We start from the raw sequence: 19522 nt of genomic DNA on the forward strand, positions 1-19522 counted from the left end.
ACTTGCAGGATAGTAAAAAAGGGTGCAGTATAACGCTCTATCTCCTGGTCAGACATATCTGACCAATCTTGGCGGAAATATTAAGCAGCGCTATACTGGTCCTGACTGATGCCAAAAATTAGCTGCAGGGACCCATTTTCAGCGTATGCAACACACAGTTCCATCTAAAATATGGCAACGTGCAGCACGCAACAGTATGTGACAAACCACACAAATATTAACAAGTATATAAATGTGAGGTCTCAGAACCACCCTAAGTACAGCTGTATTAGGGCAGATAAAGAAAAGGGATAGATATACACTGACAGGTGAGAGAATAAAGTACAGTCAGCACTAGCATAAGTCACATACAATGCAGATATATACATATATACATAAACATGTCATATAATATACTGCACTATTACACTGCATTCAACTGCCCAGATTCAGTGTCTGGGAAGGCTACAGTGCTGTGTACACTGACCTGATGGTGAGGTACGCAGGGGGACTGGACTCACTGCCATCCTGAGAGATTTCTGCTGCACCACAGAGATAAAATGGCCGCTGGAGACCTCAGAGGAAGCGTGGCCCGCGGAGGAAGCAGCTCAGCGACGCCAGACTATGGATACTGAAAGGCGCGCTGAGGGGAGGAGCCGCTGTAACAGGGAAGGCTGCCTCCCCTGGCCGGCTATTAACCCCCGGGACGCCGGCTCCCTGCACCGATCGTTAAGTCCCTGGTGGTCTAGTGGACACACGGGGTATGGGGGGCCCGCCGCCACTGCCGGCGCCTCCGGTCTGTCCCCTGAGACCGGAGGCACAGGACTGCATTTGAAATGCGCGGATCACCGCAAGCGGTGATCCGCGACCTTACCTGCTCCCCGTGGATCCGGCAGCAGTCCTGGGCGCCCACAGAGTCCGGCTAGTACAGACTCTGGGGTCCCGCTGAGATCCCCAGATCTGTACTGGCGTCTCAGCGCCAGCGGGGTGACGGAGCGGCAGCTTAGACGTCCTATGGACAGTCCGACGCTGCCGCTCTGAAGAGTCCAAAGTCCATGGAAAAAACTTTGTCCCTAAAAAAATAAAATAAGCTTAGGGGCTGCTAATCAGCTCCCCCTGCGCTAACGGTGACCCGACTCCGGCCGGGCACCAACTTAAACTGAGGTGCCTCTGGCTTGGGGGTGGGGTTATAGGGAGAGTGGACCCAGTGCATCCTGGGAGCTAAAAGCTTTAACTGCGTGGTGCCCGGATTTGGTTCCCAACCTATACCCCAAGGTCAACCCTGTGGACCCCCTATGGACCCTGAAGTAGAAATGGGAGGTTTAGACATACCAGGGACCGCCTGGCACCGTCCGCACAGGCCGTCCTGTGACAAATCCTCCCTATCCACTCCTGCAGAACAGCGCCTGCAGGAGAACAATGCTGGAGCCCCGGAGTGCTCAATCTCCTCCTCAGACATGACTTAGGAAGAAAACGCGCGCACTCACCAGTGTGCTGAACAACAGCCCACAATATGGCACCGTGTAGCACACAACTGTATGTGACGGACCTCACAAATACGTGATCTATATAGGTGAGGTCAGTAGAAACACCCTTCCTCCGCACACCTGTAGGGCTTGTAGGAGAAGGAAAGGGATAGGTACAGGCTGACAGTAAGTAGAAAAAAGACACAGACAGGCAGCACTAGCAAAAGTCACATACCATGCAGGAAGATATACTCACTGCACCTTTCCACTACAATCAACCTCCCAGATTCAGTGTCTGGGAGGGCTATAGCGCTGTGTACACTGTCCTTCTGCAGGGGAGAGGTACACAGGGGGACCGGTCCGCGTGCTCCCTGAGAGTATCCACGCTGCCAGTAAGAAAATGGCCGCTGGAGACCTCAGAGGAGGAGTGGCCCGAGTAGCTGCAGCTCAGCGACGCCAGACTACGAGCTGAAAGGCGCGCTGAGCTGAGGGGAGGAGCCGCTGACAGGGAAGGCTTCCTCCCCTGGCTAGCATATTTAACCCCCAAGGTTGCGGCATCCCGCTTGCCGCTTAATTACCCTGGTGGTCTAGTGGTCTGGCGGGGTATGCCTCCGATGGAGGGGGGGCCCGCCGCCACCGCTAGCGCCCTGGGTCTGGTCTGTCCCCTAGACCGGGGGCATGGGACTGCATTTGAAAGGAACCCGCGCACCGCCGCTAATCAGCGGTGCGCGGCTTACCTGATCTCCCCGGCGTCTTCCGGCAGCAGTCCCGGGGGAAGCCAGAGTCCGGCTAGTACAGACTCTGGCTTCCCCCGCCGCAATCCCCAGTTCAGTGCTGGCGTCGCGGCGCCAGCAGGGAGAAGGAGCGGCAGCGTGGGCGTCTGTAATGACAGCCCAGCGCTGCTGCTCTAGAGAAAAAAACTTATAGTAAAAAATAAATAAATTTAACTAAGTTAAATAAAAAATTTAAAGCTTTAGGGGGCTGCTCCTGCAGCCCACCCCGCAGGGTGACCCGACTCCGGCCGGGCACCATCTAAAACTGAGGTGCCTGTGGCTCGGGGGCGGGGTATAGGGGAGGTTGGACCCAAGTGCATCCTGGGAGCAGCTAAAAGCTTTAACTCCGTGGTGCCCGAGGATCCAGGATCCAGCTATACCCCAAGGTCTCCCTGTGGACCACTATGGACCCTGAAGTAGAAATAGCAGATATAGGACCTGATTCAGAGCCGCTCGCATCCAGCGTATGCAAATTTGTCAAAGTGACGCCATGGGAAGCGCTCGCTCGCCAAGGCATAAGCACACCCACTTTGGCTGTGCGAGCGAACGCTCTGTGTATGCAGACACCCACTAGCTTATGTAGAGACGCCCACTAGCGCAGGTCATCTCCAGGAAGTGTTTTAAAACATTGGTACATCGAGCACCATCGGTTGCCTTACCCTACCGCAAGCACTGCGAGGACTTCAGTGTAAAAACCAGGCATGTGACGTGTACTGTGACGTTGCCTGTTAATTATGCACGCCTTAAAAACGGCGTGGAAACACCCAGGCACGCCTGTGTTCGCACCTCCACTCCCCCGTTATCAGTGTCCTGCCCGTTACCACCCACAAACGGCCTCTCCTGTCACTCATTTCACTGGGCTGTCTTTGCTGGGCGAGCGAGCTGCGATCACACAGAGTTCACGCAAGTGCAGAACAAAGCGTGTATACGCATACCATCGGGCCGCTTGCGAGCATGCAGCAGCTTGCGAGCGGTTCTGAATCAGGTCCATAGTTCCAATTCATTCATAGGTAATATTCTAAAAGAGGTTTTTAATACCTCTTGAAATCAATTAAATTAGGAGCGCTTCGGTGGGGAACGGCAGGCCGCGGGCCCATCAAAAACAGGCATGGGGCTTAGGAAGCGCTGGTTGGAGGTTTTAGATGGGCGGCAAAGCTCAGTCCAGAAACAAAAAAAACTGCCCGGACTCATCCATCGATGGCAGAGAACCACTGGCTCTGCCTTCGATGGTAAAAGTATTCTACATCGGCCATATACCATCTATGATTTTGAATTATCGGTGGTCGATGGCCATCCCTATTGTTAGTGCTCCCTGAGGAATGCGTTTGGGAAACACTGGATTTATGACAGACTTAGTAGCTTAAATACACTAACTCTGCCCACTTTATTATTAGTACACACCAATCTCCATTTTTTCCTCAAAGAGTTCCTGTGCATATTCATTCCCACAAGTTTGACCCGACATTTAGAAATTCTTCCTTTCAACATAGTATCTCACATCAAAATAGTAGACACTCCTTTCCCTTGTATGCTTGGCATGTGAAAGAGCATGGATTATAAAATATGAATGCCTGATGCTTGCATACATGTAATATACTTCACCAAATCGGGCATTACTTTCCTGTGCAAAATGCCAAAGAAAAACTGTATGCCTGAATGCCTAGTTCCAACTCTAGTGTAACAGAGGGTTTGCACCATGAAAGTACAACCTAACTTGGCTTGTAAGTCAGGTGCCACATTCTAGGTTATGCTCATTATTGGGCAGCCATTACGTAAGTGCGTGAAGGAAGCCTCCCACGAAAGGGCAAAACATAGCATGGGAATATACATTTGCTGCATGCTAACTTGGGCACTCTCCCAGAAGGATGCGGCATAGGGTTACTGTGTTCTCCATCTCAAAAGACTTTGTACAAAACGTAACAAGTTATCTTAAAATATCTGTTAAGAAGGTAATTTAACAGAAGTAGGACCATATGCTGATTGGTGAAAAGAGGAGAACACCATAACATTTATTCAATATGTTCACAACCTCAGAATTTGCTCTAATAAGGAAAGGAAAACTCACCAAGTGCATTAGAAATTCATTATAGCACCCTGAAAACCATGATTCTCTATGTTGCGTAATATCGAAAGAGGCACTTACCTTTAAACCATCACAAATGGTCTGTCCACCATCTACTGCATGCTTTCTATCATTCCCTGCAAAAGGAAGACAGGGTTAAACCATATGTAACTACAACACTAAAAGTAGAAGAAGAGAAGGCAATCTTTGACATAGTACATTGAACATTTCACATTTTAGTAACACATTTAAGCACTACAAATTAACCATGATGATCAAGAATCCAGCTAGTCCCAAGATATGAGCTGAGAAATGAAGACACTACTGCTGAGCTCAATGGCAAACATAAGCAAGTTGCTAGCAATGGACATTCTTTTGAACTATCCATGGAAACCATATTGGGGGGACGACTGGACCTTATGTATTAGTCCATAAGCATATGCTATGAAGCAACTCAAAAGTTCTGGTGCAACCAATTACCTTCAGAAGTCACATAATTAGTGAAGTGAAATCCATCTCTGTGGAATCAAAGTGTCACATGATCTGTCAGTATAAACACACCTTTTCTGAAAGGCCCCAGAGGCTGCAGCACTACTAAAGCGCCCACCAAAACTCAACGACCGGGCAAGGAGGGCATTAATCAGAGAGGCAGCACAGAGACCAAAGGTAACCCTGAAGGAGCTGCAGAGTTCCACAGCAGAGACTGGTGTATCTGTGCATGTGACCACAATAAGCCGTACACTCCACATAGCTGGGCTTTATGGAAGAGTGGCCAGAATAAAGCCATTACCTAGTGATAAAAATAAGACGACACAATTTGAGTTTGCCAAAAGGCATGTGGGCGACTCCCCAAATGTATGGAGGAAGGTGCTTTGGTCAGATGAGACTAAAATGTAACTTTTCGGCCACCAAGGAAAACGCTATGTCTGGCGCAAACCCAACACATCCCATCACCCCAAGAACACCATCCCCACAGTGAAACATGGTGGTGGCAGCATCATGGTGTGGGGATATTTTTCAGCAGCAGGGACTGGGAAACTGCTTTGAGTCGAGGGAAAGATGGATGGTGCTAAATACAGGGGTATTCTTGAGCAAAACCTGTTTCTGTATGCCTGTGATTTGAGACTGGGACAGAGGTTCCCCTGCCAGCAGAACAATGACCCAAAGCATACTGCTAAAGCAACACTCGAGTGATTTAAGGGGAAACATTTAAATGTGTTGGAATGGCCTAGTCAAAGCCCATATCTCATTCCAATTGACAATCTGTGGTCAGACTTGAAGATTGCTGTTCACAAGCGGAAACCAAACATGAAGGAGCTGGAGTAGTTTTGCTTTGAGGAATGGGCAAAAATCCCAGGGGCAAGATGTGGCAAGCTCAGAGACTTATCCAAAGCGGCTTGCAGCTGTAATTGCCGCAAAAGGTGGCTCGATAAAGTACTGACTTTATGGGGGTGAATAGCTAAGCACTCTGAAGTTTTCTGTTATGTTGTCCTAAATGTTGTGTGATTCACAATATAAAAAAGAAAAAAATATGAGATATGGTAAGAAGTTACCCTTGTTATCTCTATTTCTACAAAGTCCATAGGGTTCCACAGGATACCTTGGGGTATAGGTGGGACGTCAGTAATCGGGCACCATAGAGTTAAGCTTTCAGCCTCCCAGGATGCACTAGGGTCCCCCTCCTGTACCCGCCCCCGAGCCAAGGCATCTCAGTTAGTTACCAAGCCATAGGCCGGAGGAGAGAGAAAGAAGATCTGGACACACACAAGAATCACATTCTCACCAGAGGGAGACGGAAAAACCGGTGACCAGAGCAAAGCCCATCTGCAGCACAGGTGCGACAGGGTGGGAGTCCTGTGGAACCCTATGGACTTCGTAGAGATAACAAGGGTAAGTTCTTACCATATCTCATATTTTCTACATCAGGGTCCATAGGGTATCCACAGGATACCTTGGGGATGTCCCAAAGCAGTATCCTTCAAGGGTGGGGACGCTCCTGTGCTGAAAGGAGAATCCGCCGCCCGAAGGAAGCATCCTGAGAGGTGAAGGTGTCAAACCTGTAATACCTCACGAAGGTATGGACAGAGGACCACGTAGCAGCCTTGCAGATCTGGACTGCAGAGGCACCACGTCGAGCTGCCCACGAAGGACCCACAAACCTAGTGGAATGAGCCTTCACAGAAGGAGGAACCGGCAGACCTTCATGAAGATAAGCTTCAGAAATAGCCATACGGATCCAGGCTGCCAAAGTTTGCTTAGAAGCAGGCCAACCCTTTTTACGGAAACCATAGAGGACAAACAAGGCGTCCCACTTCCTAAACGAAGAAGTGCAGTCAACACAAGTCCTTAAGGCCCGCACAACATCCAAAGTGGCCTCACTCACTGAAAGGTCAGGGGAGTTAAAGGTCGGAACAACTATTTCCTCGTTAACATGAAACTGGGAAACAACTTTGGGAAGAAATTCAGGACGAGTGCGGAGCACTGCCCTGTTCCCATGAAAAATCGAGAAAGGGGGTCTACAAGATAGAGCTCCTAAATCAGAAACACGTCTGGCCAAAGCTATGGCCAGAAGGAAAACAGTCTTAGCTGTTAGCCATTTAAGATCCACTGAGTCCAGTGGTTCAAACGGCGGTCCCTGGAGAGCCCTCAGGACCACAGCCAAATCCCAAGGCGTCACAGGTGGAACAAAGGGTGGCTGAATGAGGAGAACACCTTGCATAAAGGTGCGCACATCTGGGATTGTAGCAATCCTACGGTGAAACCAGACAGACAGGGCCGAAACCTGTACCTTCAAAGAAGCAAGGCGAAGCCCATGATCTAGTCCCGCTTGTAGGAAGGAGAGTATCCGAGACAGACGAAACTCCCGCGGTGCATAACCTCTCGGTCGACACCACTGGAAGAACGTATGCCACACGCGTTGATTTATCCTCGCGGAAGACGGTTTCCGAGCTCGTAACATGGTACGCACTACAGAGCTGGAAAACCCCCTGGACCTTAACATGGCCGTCTCAACAGCCACGCCGTCAAAGACAGCAGAGTCAGCTCCGGGTGAAGACAAGGACCCTGAGACAGAAGGTCCGGTCATAGCGGGAACCGCAGAGGACTATCCACGGACAGACCCTGAAGGTCTGAGAACCAGTGCCGTCTGGGCCACGCGGGAGCTATCAACAGGAGCGTCACTCCTTCCTGTTTGAATTTCCGGATTACTCGTGGAAGAAGAGAAACCGGAGGAAACAGGAAAGCGAACCGGAACGTCCACCGGATGGACAGAGCATCCACCAGAGACGCCTCTTCGTCTCTTGTGCGAGACCCGTACACCGGCAACTTGTTGTTGTGCCGGGACGCCATGAGGTCGATCTCTGGAAGACCCCACTTGTCCACCAGAAGTTGAAAAACGTCCGGGTGCAGGGACCATTCCCCTGGATGAACGTCCTGGCGACTGAGAAAGTCCGCCTCCCAATTTAGCACTCCCGGGATGAAGGCAGCTGATATGGCCGGAAGATTGTGCTCTGCCCATACCAGGATCTGAGACACCTCTACGAGAGCCGCCCGACTTCGGGTTCCTCCTTGCCGGTTTATGTAGGCCACGGTGGTAGCGTTGTCCGACTGGACCTGCACTGGTCGACCCTGGAGAACCTGATGTGCCTGCTGGAGGGCATTGAAGACCGCTCGGAGTTCCAAGATATTTATTGGAAGCTCCGCTTCTGTCGGAGTCCACCTGCCCTGGAACAAGTGTGGACCCGAAACTGCTCCCCAGCAACGAAGACTGGCGTCCGTTGTCAACAGGACCCAATTTGGTACCCAGAACGGACGTCCCTTGTTGAGATGGGTCGTCTGCAACCACCAGGCAAGGGACAGGCGAACCTCCGGGGTGAGCACTATTGTCTGGGATTTTAGAGACTGAGGCAGCCCGTTCCACTTGGACAGAATCAGGTGCTGCAGAGGTCTGGAGTGAAACTGGGCATATTCCACCATGTCGAACACCGACACCATGGAGCCCAGCAACCTAATCGCCGAGTGGAGAGACACCCGGCGGCTGTGCAGACAACTGTGCACCCTCGACTGTAAAGCAGAAATCTTTTCCCCAGTCACAAAGATCCTTTGCTGCCCCGAGTCCAATAAGGCTCCGAGGTGCAGAATCCGCTGAGACGGGATTAGAGTGGACTGCTCCCAGTTTAATAACCAGCCGTGCCGTTGCAGTAGCGCAATGGTCAGGTCCAAGTGGCGCAGAAGGAGCTCCGGAGATCCTGCCACTAATAAAAAGTCATCCAAGTACGGCAACATGCGGACTCCCTGCAGCCGCAGAGAAGCCGCCATGACCGCCATCACCTTGGTGAACACACGCGGTGCTGTCGCCAGGCCAAAGGGCAACGCCCGAAACTGAAAGTGGTCGCTGCGGATTGCAAACCTGAGGAACTGTTGATGGCGCAAAAGAATAGGGACATGCAGATAAGCGTCCTGTATGTCCAATGACACCATGTAGTCCCCAGGTTCCAGCGCCAGAATGATGGACCGTAGGGTCTCCATCCGAAACTTCGGCACCCGCAAAGACTTGAGAGCTTTGAGGTTGAGAATCGGATGATACGACCCATTGGGTTTCAGCACCAAAAAGATTGGAATAGAAACCCTGTCCCCTCTGGGAGAATGGAACAGGCACTATAACTCCAGCCTGGAGCATAGTGTGCAAGACCTTCCGCAGCTCCGTGGCCTTGTTCCGGTCTGATGGTAGACTCATGGTGAAGAATCGAGCCGGGGGTCTGTGCCGGAAAGAGAGGGCATACCCGTGGGAGACCACATCGAGAACCCAATTGTCTGTCGTGCTGACCGACCAACACCGGGCGAACTACAGCAGGCGGCCTCCCACTTTGGGATCCCCCAAAGGGAGGCCCGGACCGTCAGGCCGCAGGCTTGTCATCTGGCTTAGGGGTCGTACGTCTGGTACTCCAGGCCTGCTTCCGGGGCTTGGCAGATTTCTTGGGACCAGCCTGTCGGGGAAAAGACTGTGGTTTGGACCTGCCCTGGGCCCTATAAGACCGAAAGGACGATAGTCCTGAACCAGAAGGGACAGCGGCCAACGGGAGACATGCAGATTTGGCTGCCGCCAGTGTGGCTACAATCTTGTCCAGATCTGGACCGAATAGAACTTCTCCGTTAAAGGGCAGCGCCTCCAAACCCTTTTCGGAATCAGCGTCCGCCATCCAGGATCGCAACCACAAGGTGCGACGAGCAGCCACCGCTGCTGAAGAAATTCGAGACACCAGGGTACTAATGTCTAAGGCCGCCTCGTTGATATAAGTGGCCGAATCACGGAGATTACCAATCAACTCCGCCTGCTCAGCCGGAATCGAAGGACGTCTCCAACGAATCCGCCCAGCGCTCCATAGCTCTGGCAACCCAGCAAATGGCCATAGCCGGCCGCGCTGCCCCCCCCCCCCCCCCCCCCGCAAGGGAATAAGCGGACTTCAGGGAGATCTCCACCTTGCGGTCCATAGCATCCTTAAGGGAGGACATGGATGGCATCGGTAACGTGGCACTACGGCCAAGACGTGTCACATGAGAATCCACCTGTGGAGGGGATTCCCACTTCGCAAAATAATTATCCGCGAACGGATAAGCCACCGCCAGACGCCTCTGCGGCTGGTATCGCTTGCCAGGCTGTTTCCACGCCTCCTCTAAATGGTCCACCAACTGACCCGAAAGAGGAAAGACTGTGGCATCACCCTTCACATCCTTAAAAAAGGCATACTTTGATTTAGCCGCTGGGGGAACTTCGTCCTCAATCACCAAGGCTGTGCGGACTGCCCGAATAAGTCCAGGAATATACACCTTGGACCTAGCGTCTGCGTCCTTAGTATGGAAAGGTTCCTGATCGTAAGATCCAGAATCTCCCCATCATCAGACGTCCCTTCGTCATCCTCATAAGGAGCCGACAGACGCCACCGGTCGTTTATGTGGCCGCATCACAGACTCCCCTTGTAACACATTCGACAAGTGCTGTACAGAACTCGTCAGGGAGTTAACCCACGCCGGCTCCTGAGAAACCGGGAGAGGGGAAATATGGAGACTGCGGGGTACCACCAATTGTCTAGGGAACCCCTGCATGGGTGACGACATCACTGACTGCTGGGACAAACCCATCTGCGTAAACACGGGCTACGGAGCTAACTGGCCCACTAAGGTTGTAAGCGCCTGAGCGAAACAAGCCCAGGGCGGCTCCTGTACCGGTGCTGTAACCGTAAAAGGCCGCGCCAACGACAAACACTGCCGGCAGAGGGCCTCCGCGCCACCCTCCCCCTCCGCTAAAGGTACTTTACACGTAGTACACTGTAGCCGGAGAGGAAAGTCACTTTCAGACATGATGGTATAAAGTATGTGACCCCTCTCACCAATTGTTTAAAAAGGCGAGAAACCACCCTGCAGCACCGCACCGCAAGGGCTTTAGCAGAAAGAACAGGGACAGTAATAAGGCTGACAGTCAGAAATGTAAAGTACAGGCAGCAGCGCTAGCAAAGTCACATACAATGCAAAGAAACTCAATTCCTGCACTAACCAGCGCTGATAAATCAACTACACAGAGTCTGTAGGACACAGCGCTGCATACACAGACCTAGACACAGCGCTGCATACACAGACCTGACCACAGCGAAGGAGAGGTATGCGGGGGGACCCAGACCACGATGCCTCCGTCCAGACTTCCAGCAGCGTTCACCATGCGTTCAGGAAGATGGCCGCCGAGGAGCAGAGAGGAGGCTCGCCTGGGGGAGGAGCGCTGCCACAGGGCCAGTCGGCGTGTTGCAGAGAGGGCTGTGTGCAGCGGGGGAGGCGCCGGCTGTGAGACAGGGAAGGCGCGCTCCCCGGGCATGCATTTAACCCCTGGGACGCCGCAGCGCTACCGCTCTGCTGCGGTCCGCTGTCCCAGGGTGGTAGTGGAAGCGCATGTTACATACCTGGCTCCACGCTGTTGCCAGTCCCCGGGGAGCCCCCTGACTGGGGACTCTGGACCATGTAACAGCGGGAACCCACCACGGGACCCCGCCGCTTACCTTGCTGTCCCCCTTGATTCCGGCCATGGTTCGGAACATATGGGGTCACCGCTAGCTGTGACCCCAGATGCTCACCAGCATCCCCGGATCTGTACCGGCGTTCTGGTACCGGCGGGGGTGTAGGGAAGACAGCATGGACATCAGGACTAACTGTCCATGCTGTACTTCCAGATGTGCAGCCACAGCTGCATGTAGAAAACTTCAGGGGCTCTTCTTAGCCCCCACTCCAACAGGTGCACCCGACTCCGGCCAGGCACCAAACTAAACTGAGGTGCCTTGGCTCGGGAGCGGCGTATAGGAGGGGGACCCTAGTGCATCCTGGGATGCTGAAAGCTTAACTCTATGGTGCCCGATGACTGACGTCACACCTATACCCCAAGCTATCCTGTGGATACCCTATGGACCCTGAAGTAGAAAACTTCAGTTGTAGGCATGTTTTGCGAATTAAATGATGCACACCTTCAAACAAACCATTTTAATTCCAGGATGTGAGGCAACAAAACATGAAAAAAATGCAAAGGGGGTGAATACTTTTGCAAGACTGTATTCCAGCACTGAATTTCCAACCATTAAATTTTACAAATCATTATAATTAAAAAACATTTTATATTGCTCTTACAGAATCCCACAGTTGTGTAAGACCTCTAGAGCCAGGGAGTAGATCTTCCACCAACAACAGCCACCCGTTGTTCCCTTCGTGATAGAGGTTCAAGGTGGCCGTCTGGAGTTAAGTCTCCAGCAGAAGAAGCATACACAACTGACGAGAGACCACAGGACTGCTCGCTAAAACAAGAGATATGGTAAGAACTTACCTTTGTTATCTCTGTTTCTACAAAGTCCATAGGGTCCACAGGGTTGACCTTGGGGTATAGGTTGGAAAACAAATCCGGGCACCACGCAGTTAAAGCTTTTAGCTCCCAGGATGCACTTGGGTCCACTCTCCCTATAACCCCGCCCCCCAGCCAGAGGCACCTCAGTTTGTAAGTAGCCAAAGGCCGGAGGAGGAGAGAAAAAGAAAACTGGAACACTCGAACCATACTCACAGAAAAGGAGACTGGAAACCGGTGACCAGTAACACAGCCCATATGAAGCCAGGTGCATCTGGGCGGGCGCCCTGTGGACCCTATGGACTTCGTAGAATCAGAGATAACAAAGGTAAGTTCTTACCATATCTTTTGTTTTCTACTTCAGGGTCCATAGGGGGTCCACAGGGTTGACCTTGGGGATGTCCCAAAGCAGTTCAACCAAGGGTGGGAACGCTCCTGTGCTGAGAGGAGAATCCATCGCCAAAAAGGAAGCATCCTGAGAGGCAAAGGAAACCAATGCCTAGAACCTTAAAAAGGTGTGGACAGAAGACCACGTGGTCACCTAGTAAGGCAAAACAGACGAGGCGCCACAGCGAGCCGCCCACGAGGGTTACATGGCCCGAGAAAAAACAAGCATCAACAACAGAAAAGGCCTACCCATGGGTAGGCCCCTGAGGAAGACATACAAGGCCATCCATCCTTTCCTGTGAAAACCAGAAACCGCAGACCACCGATAAGGAGTCAGATTTCCATAAGGAACTTGAACGGATCACATAAAGCCAAAGAGGCCGGACCACAGTCAATGAGACCACCCCAGCCGAGAGGACTGGGGACTGAATGGCCGTACCATAAGTTCCAGAATAATATGGAACCTAAAAACCACTCTAAGAAGAAACACAGGGCGAGAACAACTCACACCCTGACATGATGCCCTCCAGAAGAGGGAGCCACATGAGAACGCTCCCAATTCAGACACTCTCCTAGTTGATATAAACACCCTGAGAGAGAGAGAGAGCTTAAACAATAGACCATGTAATGGCTATCACAACCAGCGGTTCCATTGACTGTCCCCGGAGGGAACAAAGAACCACTACTAACTCCCAAGGAGTCCCTAGGGAGGACAAATGGAGGCATAATCCAGAAAACACTCCAAAGGATGAACTGGATACCAGAGTGGAGCAATTCCATATCTTAACCATACCGACAGTGTAGAGATCCGCACTGTCAGGAAGGCCAGGCCGAGGGTGAAACCCAAGCCAGCCAGAAGGAATACCAGAATATCTGGAAATCCTGGACACCGGAGGATCGTATCGACAGATACGATACCATAAGAATTATGTATGCCACAGTCCGTAGCTGATCCCAGCAAAGTCTGGCCTATCTGCTCTAAACATCTCAATGAAGACAGAGCCAGGGAACCCCTAGGACCACAGTAGGGGCGCAGTCAAAGACAAACGATCCAGGTCCAGGGGGAAAACAAGGACCCTGAGACAACAGGTCCAGATAGTGAAGCAGTAGGAACGGAGCATCGATGAGGAGACTCCGAAAATCTTAGTACCAGTGATGTCTGGGACGAACTGGAGCCCCCAGAAGGAAAGCCCCTCCGTCTCGAATTAAACTTCCGAAGACCTCGAGGAAGAAGGGAGACCGGAGGACACAGGTACACAAAGTGGAAGGACCACTTCACTCACAAAGTCACTGAAGGTAGCTTCAGTACTCCTAGAGTTGGACTGTAACACCGGTAATGTGTGATAGAGTCAGAAGGCCATGAGGATCAATCACCTCAGAGAGGCCCCTCTGCTCACCAGGAGATGAAACCTCTCTTGGAGAAGAGACTAGTCCCCGGAATGCACATCGTGACGGCTGAGGAAGCCCGCTTCTCAATGGATAACTCCGGGAATGAACACTGCAGAGTTGGCCAGGAGAAGACCCTTGGACTTTGTCGGAATGTATGACATTCCTGTCATTGCCACCCAACTACCAGTGTTGCCTAGATGGAAGCCACTGTTGTGACATTGTCGGACTGAACCTATTCAGGTTTACCGTGACATATGGGTTAGGGGAGAGTGAAGGCCCAAGACAGCCTAAAGTTCCAACAAGTTAAGTGGCAGGGCGGAAGCGACAGACGTCCAACTGCCCCGAACCGAATGCGGACCAGACACTGTCTGTAGCAAAGAATACCTTGGACGAGATGGCCATAGCCAACCGGACAGAGATCGACTCGCCTACGGAGAAAGCATCATCGTTCGAACAGCGATCCGACGGAAAAAAAAACTCGATCCATCTGGAGAGGAGACAATTATGGCAAGGCCTGGAATGGAACGGAGCACATTCCACCCTACCAAAAGGTAGACACTCTGGTAGACCGCGCATCACAAAGAGTAATGACATATGTCGACTGCGTAGACATCCGCACACTCCAAGTTGAAGAGTGGAGATCTTGCCAGAAAAATTCTCAGATTCTGAGAATCCAGCAGTGCTCCCAGATGAAGAAAACCCTGTGAGGGATGCAGGGAGGACTTTTTCTCCGTTGACTAATTATCTGTGCCGAGAAGAAGCCACGGTTATCCTGACCTGGCGGTAAAGTACCTTGGTGATCCTGCTAAAAGCAGGAGGCAGTCCAGAGAAAGGAGCATTCGGATACACTGAACAGGTGAACTGTCAGAAAATCCATAAAGCTGGTAAACCCCGGTGGAGTTGAGGACAGTCCCAAAAGGCAGAGCCCGAAACTTACAAGTGTTGCTGTGGCACAGCAAACCTGAACCCATGCTGATGAGAGGGCTCTGTATGTACCCGTAGGTACGTATCCTGAATACTCAGATATACCATAAAATCCCCAGGTTCCAAACGTCGGATGACGGAGCATGGAGGATTCCACCTGAGTCCAGGTACCCTTGGAATCTGATTCAGGGATTTGAGACAGAGTATAGGCAAATGAGGACCAGTCGGTCACTGCCCCAGAAAGAAAGTAGAACAACCAGTCCCTCGCTGAGATAGTGAGGCTGGCCGAAATAGCTCTGCTTACCGCAAAGACTGTATAGCTTTCTGGGATTGTAAGGCCCTGATCGGGTCTGAAGAAGGGCCCGTGGAACAATGCCTGTGAGGAGGCCGCCTGAGCAATGAGAGGCCGTTGAGAATCAGTACCTCACTCTGGAATCTACCCAGATGTAGACCTGTCTAGCAGCGGCAAGTGGTAATAGTCTCCGGTGTGTCTAGGGACTATGGTGCGACTGCGGCTAGTGATTGAGCAGGAACGACTGGGACTGTGGTACTGCAGGGTCTCAGGCTATGGCACAACTGACAATTAGTTCTGGTACGGCTGAGCCACGGGCTGTGGAGCGGCTGGATTGTGGTCTGGAGTGACCAGGCCGCAGGATCATTGGACCGAGAACTATGAAGCATATATGCCGAAGCTGAGATACGCCAGGTAGGTGGTCGCAGATGCGGCTTAAACCGCAGGTTGGAGCGTCTGGTCCGTGGACGGTGATGCGGCCTATGCTGTGGAACAACAGAATAAGGCACATGTGGCTGAGCCACTGGCAGAAACAAAGGCTTAGCCCGCGACATTACCGCACCAGAGGACGGGAAGGAAACTGCTGGAAATCACAGCAGTTGACACCAGGGCGACCTCAGGCTAAGAAAGCCGATTCAGGAAAAGGGTAACAGTTAGATCGCAGGAACTGCAGAACAAGGTAAGGACTGGCTAAACACACAGGCTTCTGAGCACTAGGCACACACTTACTCCAGAAGTCAGGTAATATCAACGGAAGTGTAGGGCTGGCTGTAACCTAACAGGAGCAGGGACCAATGAGAGTAATCCCCGCAGAGAGCCTCTAACGAATGAATGGTTTGCAGTTGTGAGCTGCACACAAACTGACAGACAGAAATTACTGCAACAGCGAAACTAGAATCAAGGCATGATGCAACACAGTCGCCTAATACGGCCGGGACCTGCCGTGGGTCATAACAGCTACATAAATATATAAAGCATTGTACATACACAAGGGTCCCGTTACCAGTGCCCTGCAGTGTGGGATGATATTATTGATGATAATATTATAGGGTTGCTGAATAGAATAGCAATATATACTTGCGTCAATTCAACGCTATGGTGAGCAGTGTCCACCAAAAAGGATGAAGAACAAAATGTTGATCTTAAGCCACGTACACATTGGACGATTTATCTGAACAATATAAACTATAACGATATCTTTGAACGATATATTGTTCAAATTGTCCAGTGTGTATGCACTCACTGCTCCCGCGGGTCGATTAAGATATCCCCAGTCATCTGTGCATGCAGTTCAATCTGGTGATATCGTTCTGGCCACGAACGCATCAAAACTGTAAAATCGGACAAAGGTATACCAGCCCGACCAAGTGACCGCTCGACAAAGTTGAGCCATAGAAACTCTGCAGGTAGCAGCCCACGAGGGACCCACCGACGCGTGGAATAAGCTGTAATGGTAGCCGGAGGTTCCTTAGAGGAGGCCACATAGGCCTGCCTGATGGTCAGACGGATCCAGCGTGCAATAGACTGCTTGGAAACGGCCAACCAGGACAAGCGACATCATACCAAACTAACAGTGAATCTGATTTCCGTAGAGATACGGTCGTATCCACGTAGATCAAGAGGGCTCTGCCGACATCCAGGGTTCTGGAAGCTGGCGAGTCCTCTGGAAGAACCAGCACCACAATAGGCTGGTTTATGTGGAACGCAGAGACCACTTTAGGAAGGAATGCCATCTGCGTAGGGAGTTCAGCCCTATACGCATGGAATACCAAGTACAGGGGATGACAAGAGAGCCCCGAGCTCAGACACTCGCCTGGCCATAGCCAGGGCTAGGAGAAGCACCTCCTTCCACGAGAGGTACTTAAACTTAACAGTCTGTAACGGTTCAAACAAGGAAGACTGCAAACAAGATAGAATGAGATCCAAGTCCCACAGAGACGTGGGAGGAACAAAGGGTAGTTGTAACCGGATAACCCCCTGCAGAAATGTCTGAACATCAGAGAGTAAGGCCAGTTTCGACAGGAAGTAAATGGACAGTGCTGAAATCTGAACCTTCAGGGATCCAAGACGTAGGCCCGCCGAGAAGCCTGCCTGCAGGAAAAGTAGAAGCCTGGACACCTTCAACGTCGTAGGAAGGTGTTTACGCTAGATCACATAAGCCTTCCAGAAACGGTGGTAGTGTCTGGAAGTAACTTCATTCCGGGCCCAGAGCATGGTAGGGATCACAGTAGATAGGATCCCCTTTCACCGTAAGACTGCCCTTTCAACAGCCATGCCGTCAAAAGTAGCTGACACAAGTCTGGATAATGAAAGGACCCTGCTGCAGGAGATAGTCTCACAGCGGTAGAGGCCATGGATCGTCTATCAGCAGTAGACCCAGGCTGGAATACCAAGCTCTGTGGGGCCAATCTGGAGCCACTAACTGAACCATGGCCCTTTCCCTCTTGATGCGTTGCAGAAGCAGGGGCTGAAGAGGAATTGGCGAAAACAGATAGACAAAAGTACAGAGGCAGTTGATGATTGCGTCTGGACGCCATGAGGTAGACTTGTGGAAGGCCCCATCTTTGAACAAGCTATTGAAATACCTGGGGATGGAGCGCCACTCCCCGGGATGTACGTCCTGACGATTGAGGTAGTGGGCCTCCCTATTGTCCACACCTGGAATAAATATTGCCATCGCGAATTCCTCTCCCTAGAGTAGAATGCAGCTTACCTCCTTCATTGCCGCCCGACTTCTGGTGCCGCCTTGTTGGATTATCTACGCCACCGTCGTGGCGGTGTCCGACTGGACTGTGACGGCTTGACCCTGAAACAGGTGATGCGCTAGTTGAACACTGCCCGTAGTTCTAATATGTTTATGGGCAGTATCGGTTCCTGTGGAGCCCAGCAGTCCTGGAAGCGGTTCCCCAGATTCACTGCCCCCCACCCTCTAAACATAAAACCCTCCAAAACATAATGCCTGCCATGTTTGGCCAAAGAGTTCAATCTTAGTCTCATCAGAGCAGATAATTTTGTTTCTCATGGTTTGAGAGTCCTTCAGCTACATTTTGACAAACTGCAGGCGGGTTGCCATGTGCTTCTTACTAAGGAGTGGCTTCCGTCTGGGCACTCTACCATACAGGCCTGATTGGTGGATTGCTGCAGAGATGGTTGTCCTTCTGGAAGGTTCTCCTCTCTCCACAGAGGAATGCTGTAGCTCTGAAAGACATTCATGTTTGGGGTTGCTTCTCAGCCAAGGGAGTGGGCTCACCTCACAATTTTGCCTAAGAACACAGCCATGAATAAAGAATGGTACCAAAAACATCCTCCAAGAGCAACTGCGTCACCAAACTGTTCTTGGATGGTTGGGAGAACCATGCCTTTTCCAGCATAATGAAGCACCTTGCCATAAGGCAAAAGTGATAACTAAGTGCAAGCCAAAATCCAAATTTTGGGTCCATGGCCAGGAAACTCCCCAGACCTTAATCCCATTGAGAATTTGTGGTCAATCCTCAAGAGGCGGGTGGACGAAAAAAAAAAATTGATTAGGCAAGAATGGGTGTCCGTCAGTATGTGGCCCAGAAGTTAAATGACAGCATGTCAGGGTGAATTGCAGAGGTCTTGAAAAAGAAGGGTCAACACTGCAAATATTGACTCTTTGCATAAACTTTATGTAATTGTCAATAAAATCCTTTGACACTCATGAAATGCTTGCAACTTTACTTCAGTATACCATAGTAACATCTGACACAAAAGGTCTAAAAACACTGATGCAGCAAATTTTGTGAAACCCAATACTAGTGTCACTCAAAACTTTTGGCCATGACTGTATGTGTGCAGTAATGCCTGGTAGAAATGCCTACACATCTCTCACATCCATTTACCTACAGGTCTGAAACATCCAAATTGTTACAGATTTATTCATGAACTACAGTTTCCCTTAGAATAGGGGATTTTTGTGTTACCTGTAAGATCCTTCTTTCTCAGACCATGGAGGACAATGGTACTGTGGGGTATAGGTGGAGCTGCAGGAGCCTGGGCACCAAGGAGTTAACATTTTGTAAGCAGCACAGGCTCCTCCCCCCTCATACCCTGCCTGAACCCCAGACAGTCAGTTATTCTTAACAGACCCAAGGAACAGGAATGGAGGAGAGGAGAAGACTGACACACACACGTGAAGAAACAGCGACACCCCCAGCCAGACAGGGGCGTAACTAGGTATTTGAAGGCCCTATAAAAAAAAAAAAAAAAAAGAGAAGAAGGTGTAAGGGCCCCTATGTACCACCCAATCGTAAAAATAAATACAAGACATGTAACTTTGACAAGGAAAGTGCCCCCCACACTCAGCTCTGGGCCCCATAGCAGCTGCACACCTTGCACCTATGGTAGTTACGTCCTTGC

At 51.0% G+C, this 19522-nt stretch overlaps 1 protein-coding gene across 14 annotated transcripts in view; it reads right to left on the reverse strand.

Moving 5' to 3' along the window:
- RNF17 (ring finger protein 17) overlaps positions 1-19522 on the reverse strand; it is a 502688-nt gene that overhangs the window by 426669 nt on the left and 56497 nt on the right. For all 14 annotated transcript variants that reach the window (XM_088458561.1, XM_088458560.1, XM_088458571.1 and 11 more), the window contains one exon: positions 4362-4417. In XM_088458561.1, coding sequence (XP_088314687.1) covers positions 4362-4417 — 56 coding nt within the window. The remainder of the gene's footprint in view (positions 1-4361; positions 4418-19522) is intronic.

Source organism: Taudactylus pleione, unplaced genomic scaffold, assembly GCF_031769625.1.
Source record: "Taudactylus pleione unplaced genomic scaffold, aTauple2 ptg000842l, whole genome shotgun sequence".
Taxonomy (NCBI): domain Eukaryota; kingdom Metazoa; phylum Chordata; class Amphibia; order Anura; family Myobatrachidae; genus Taudactylus; species Taudactylus pleione.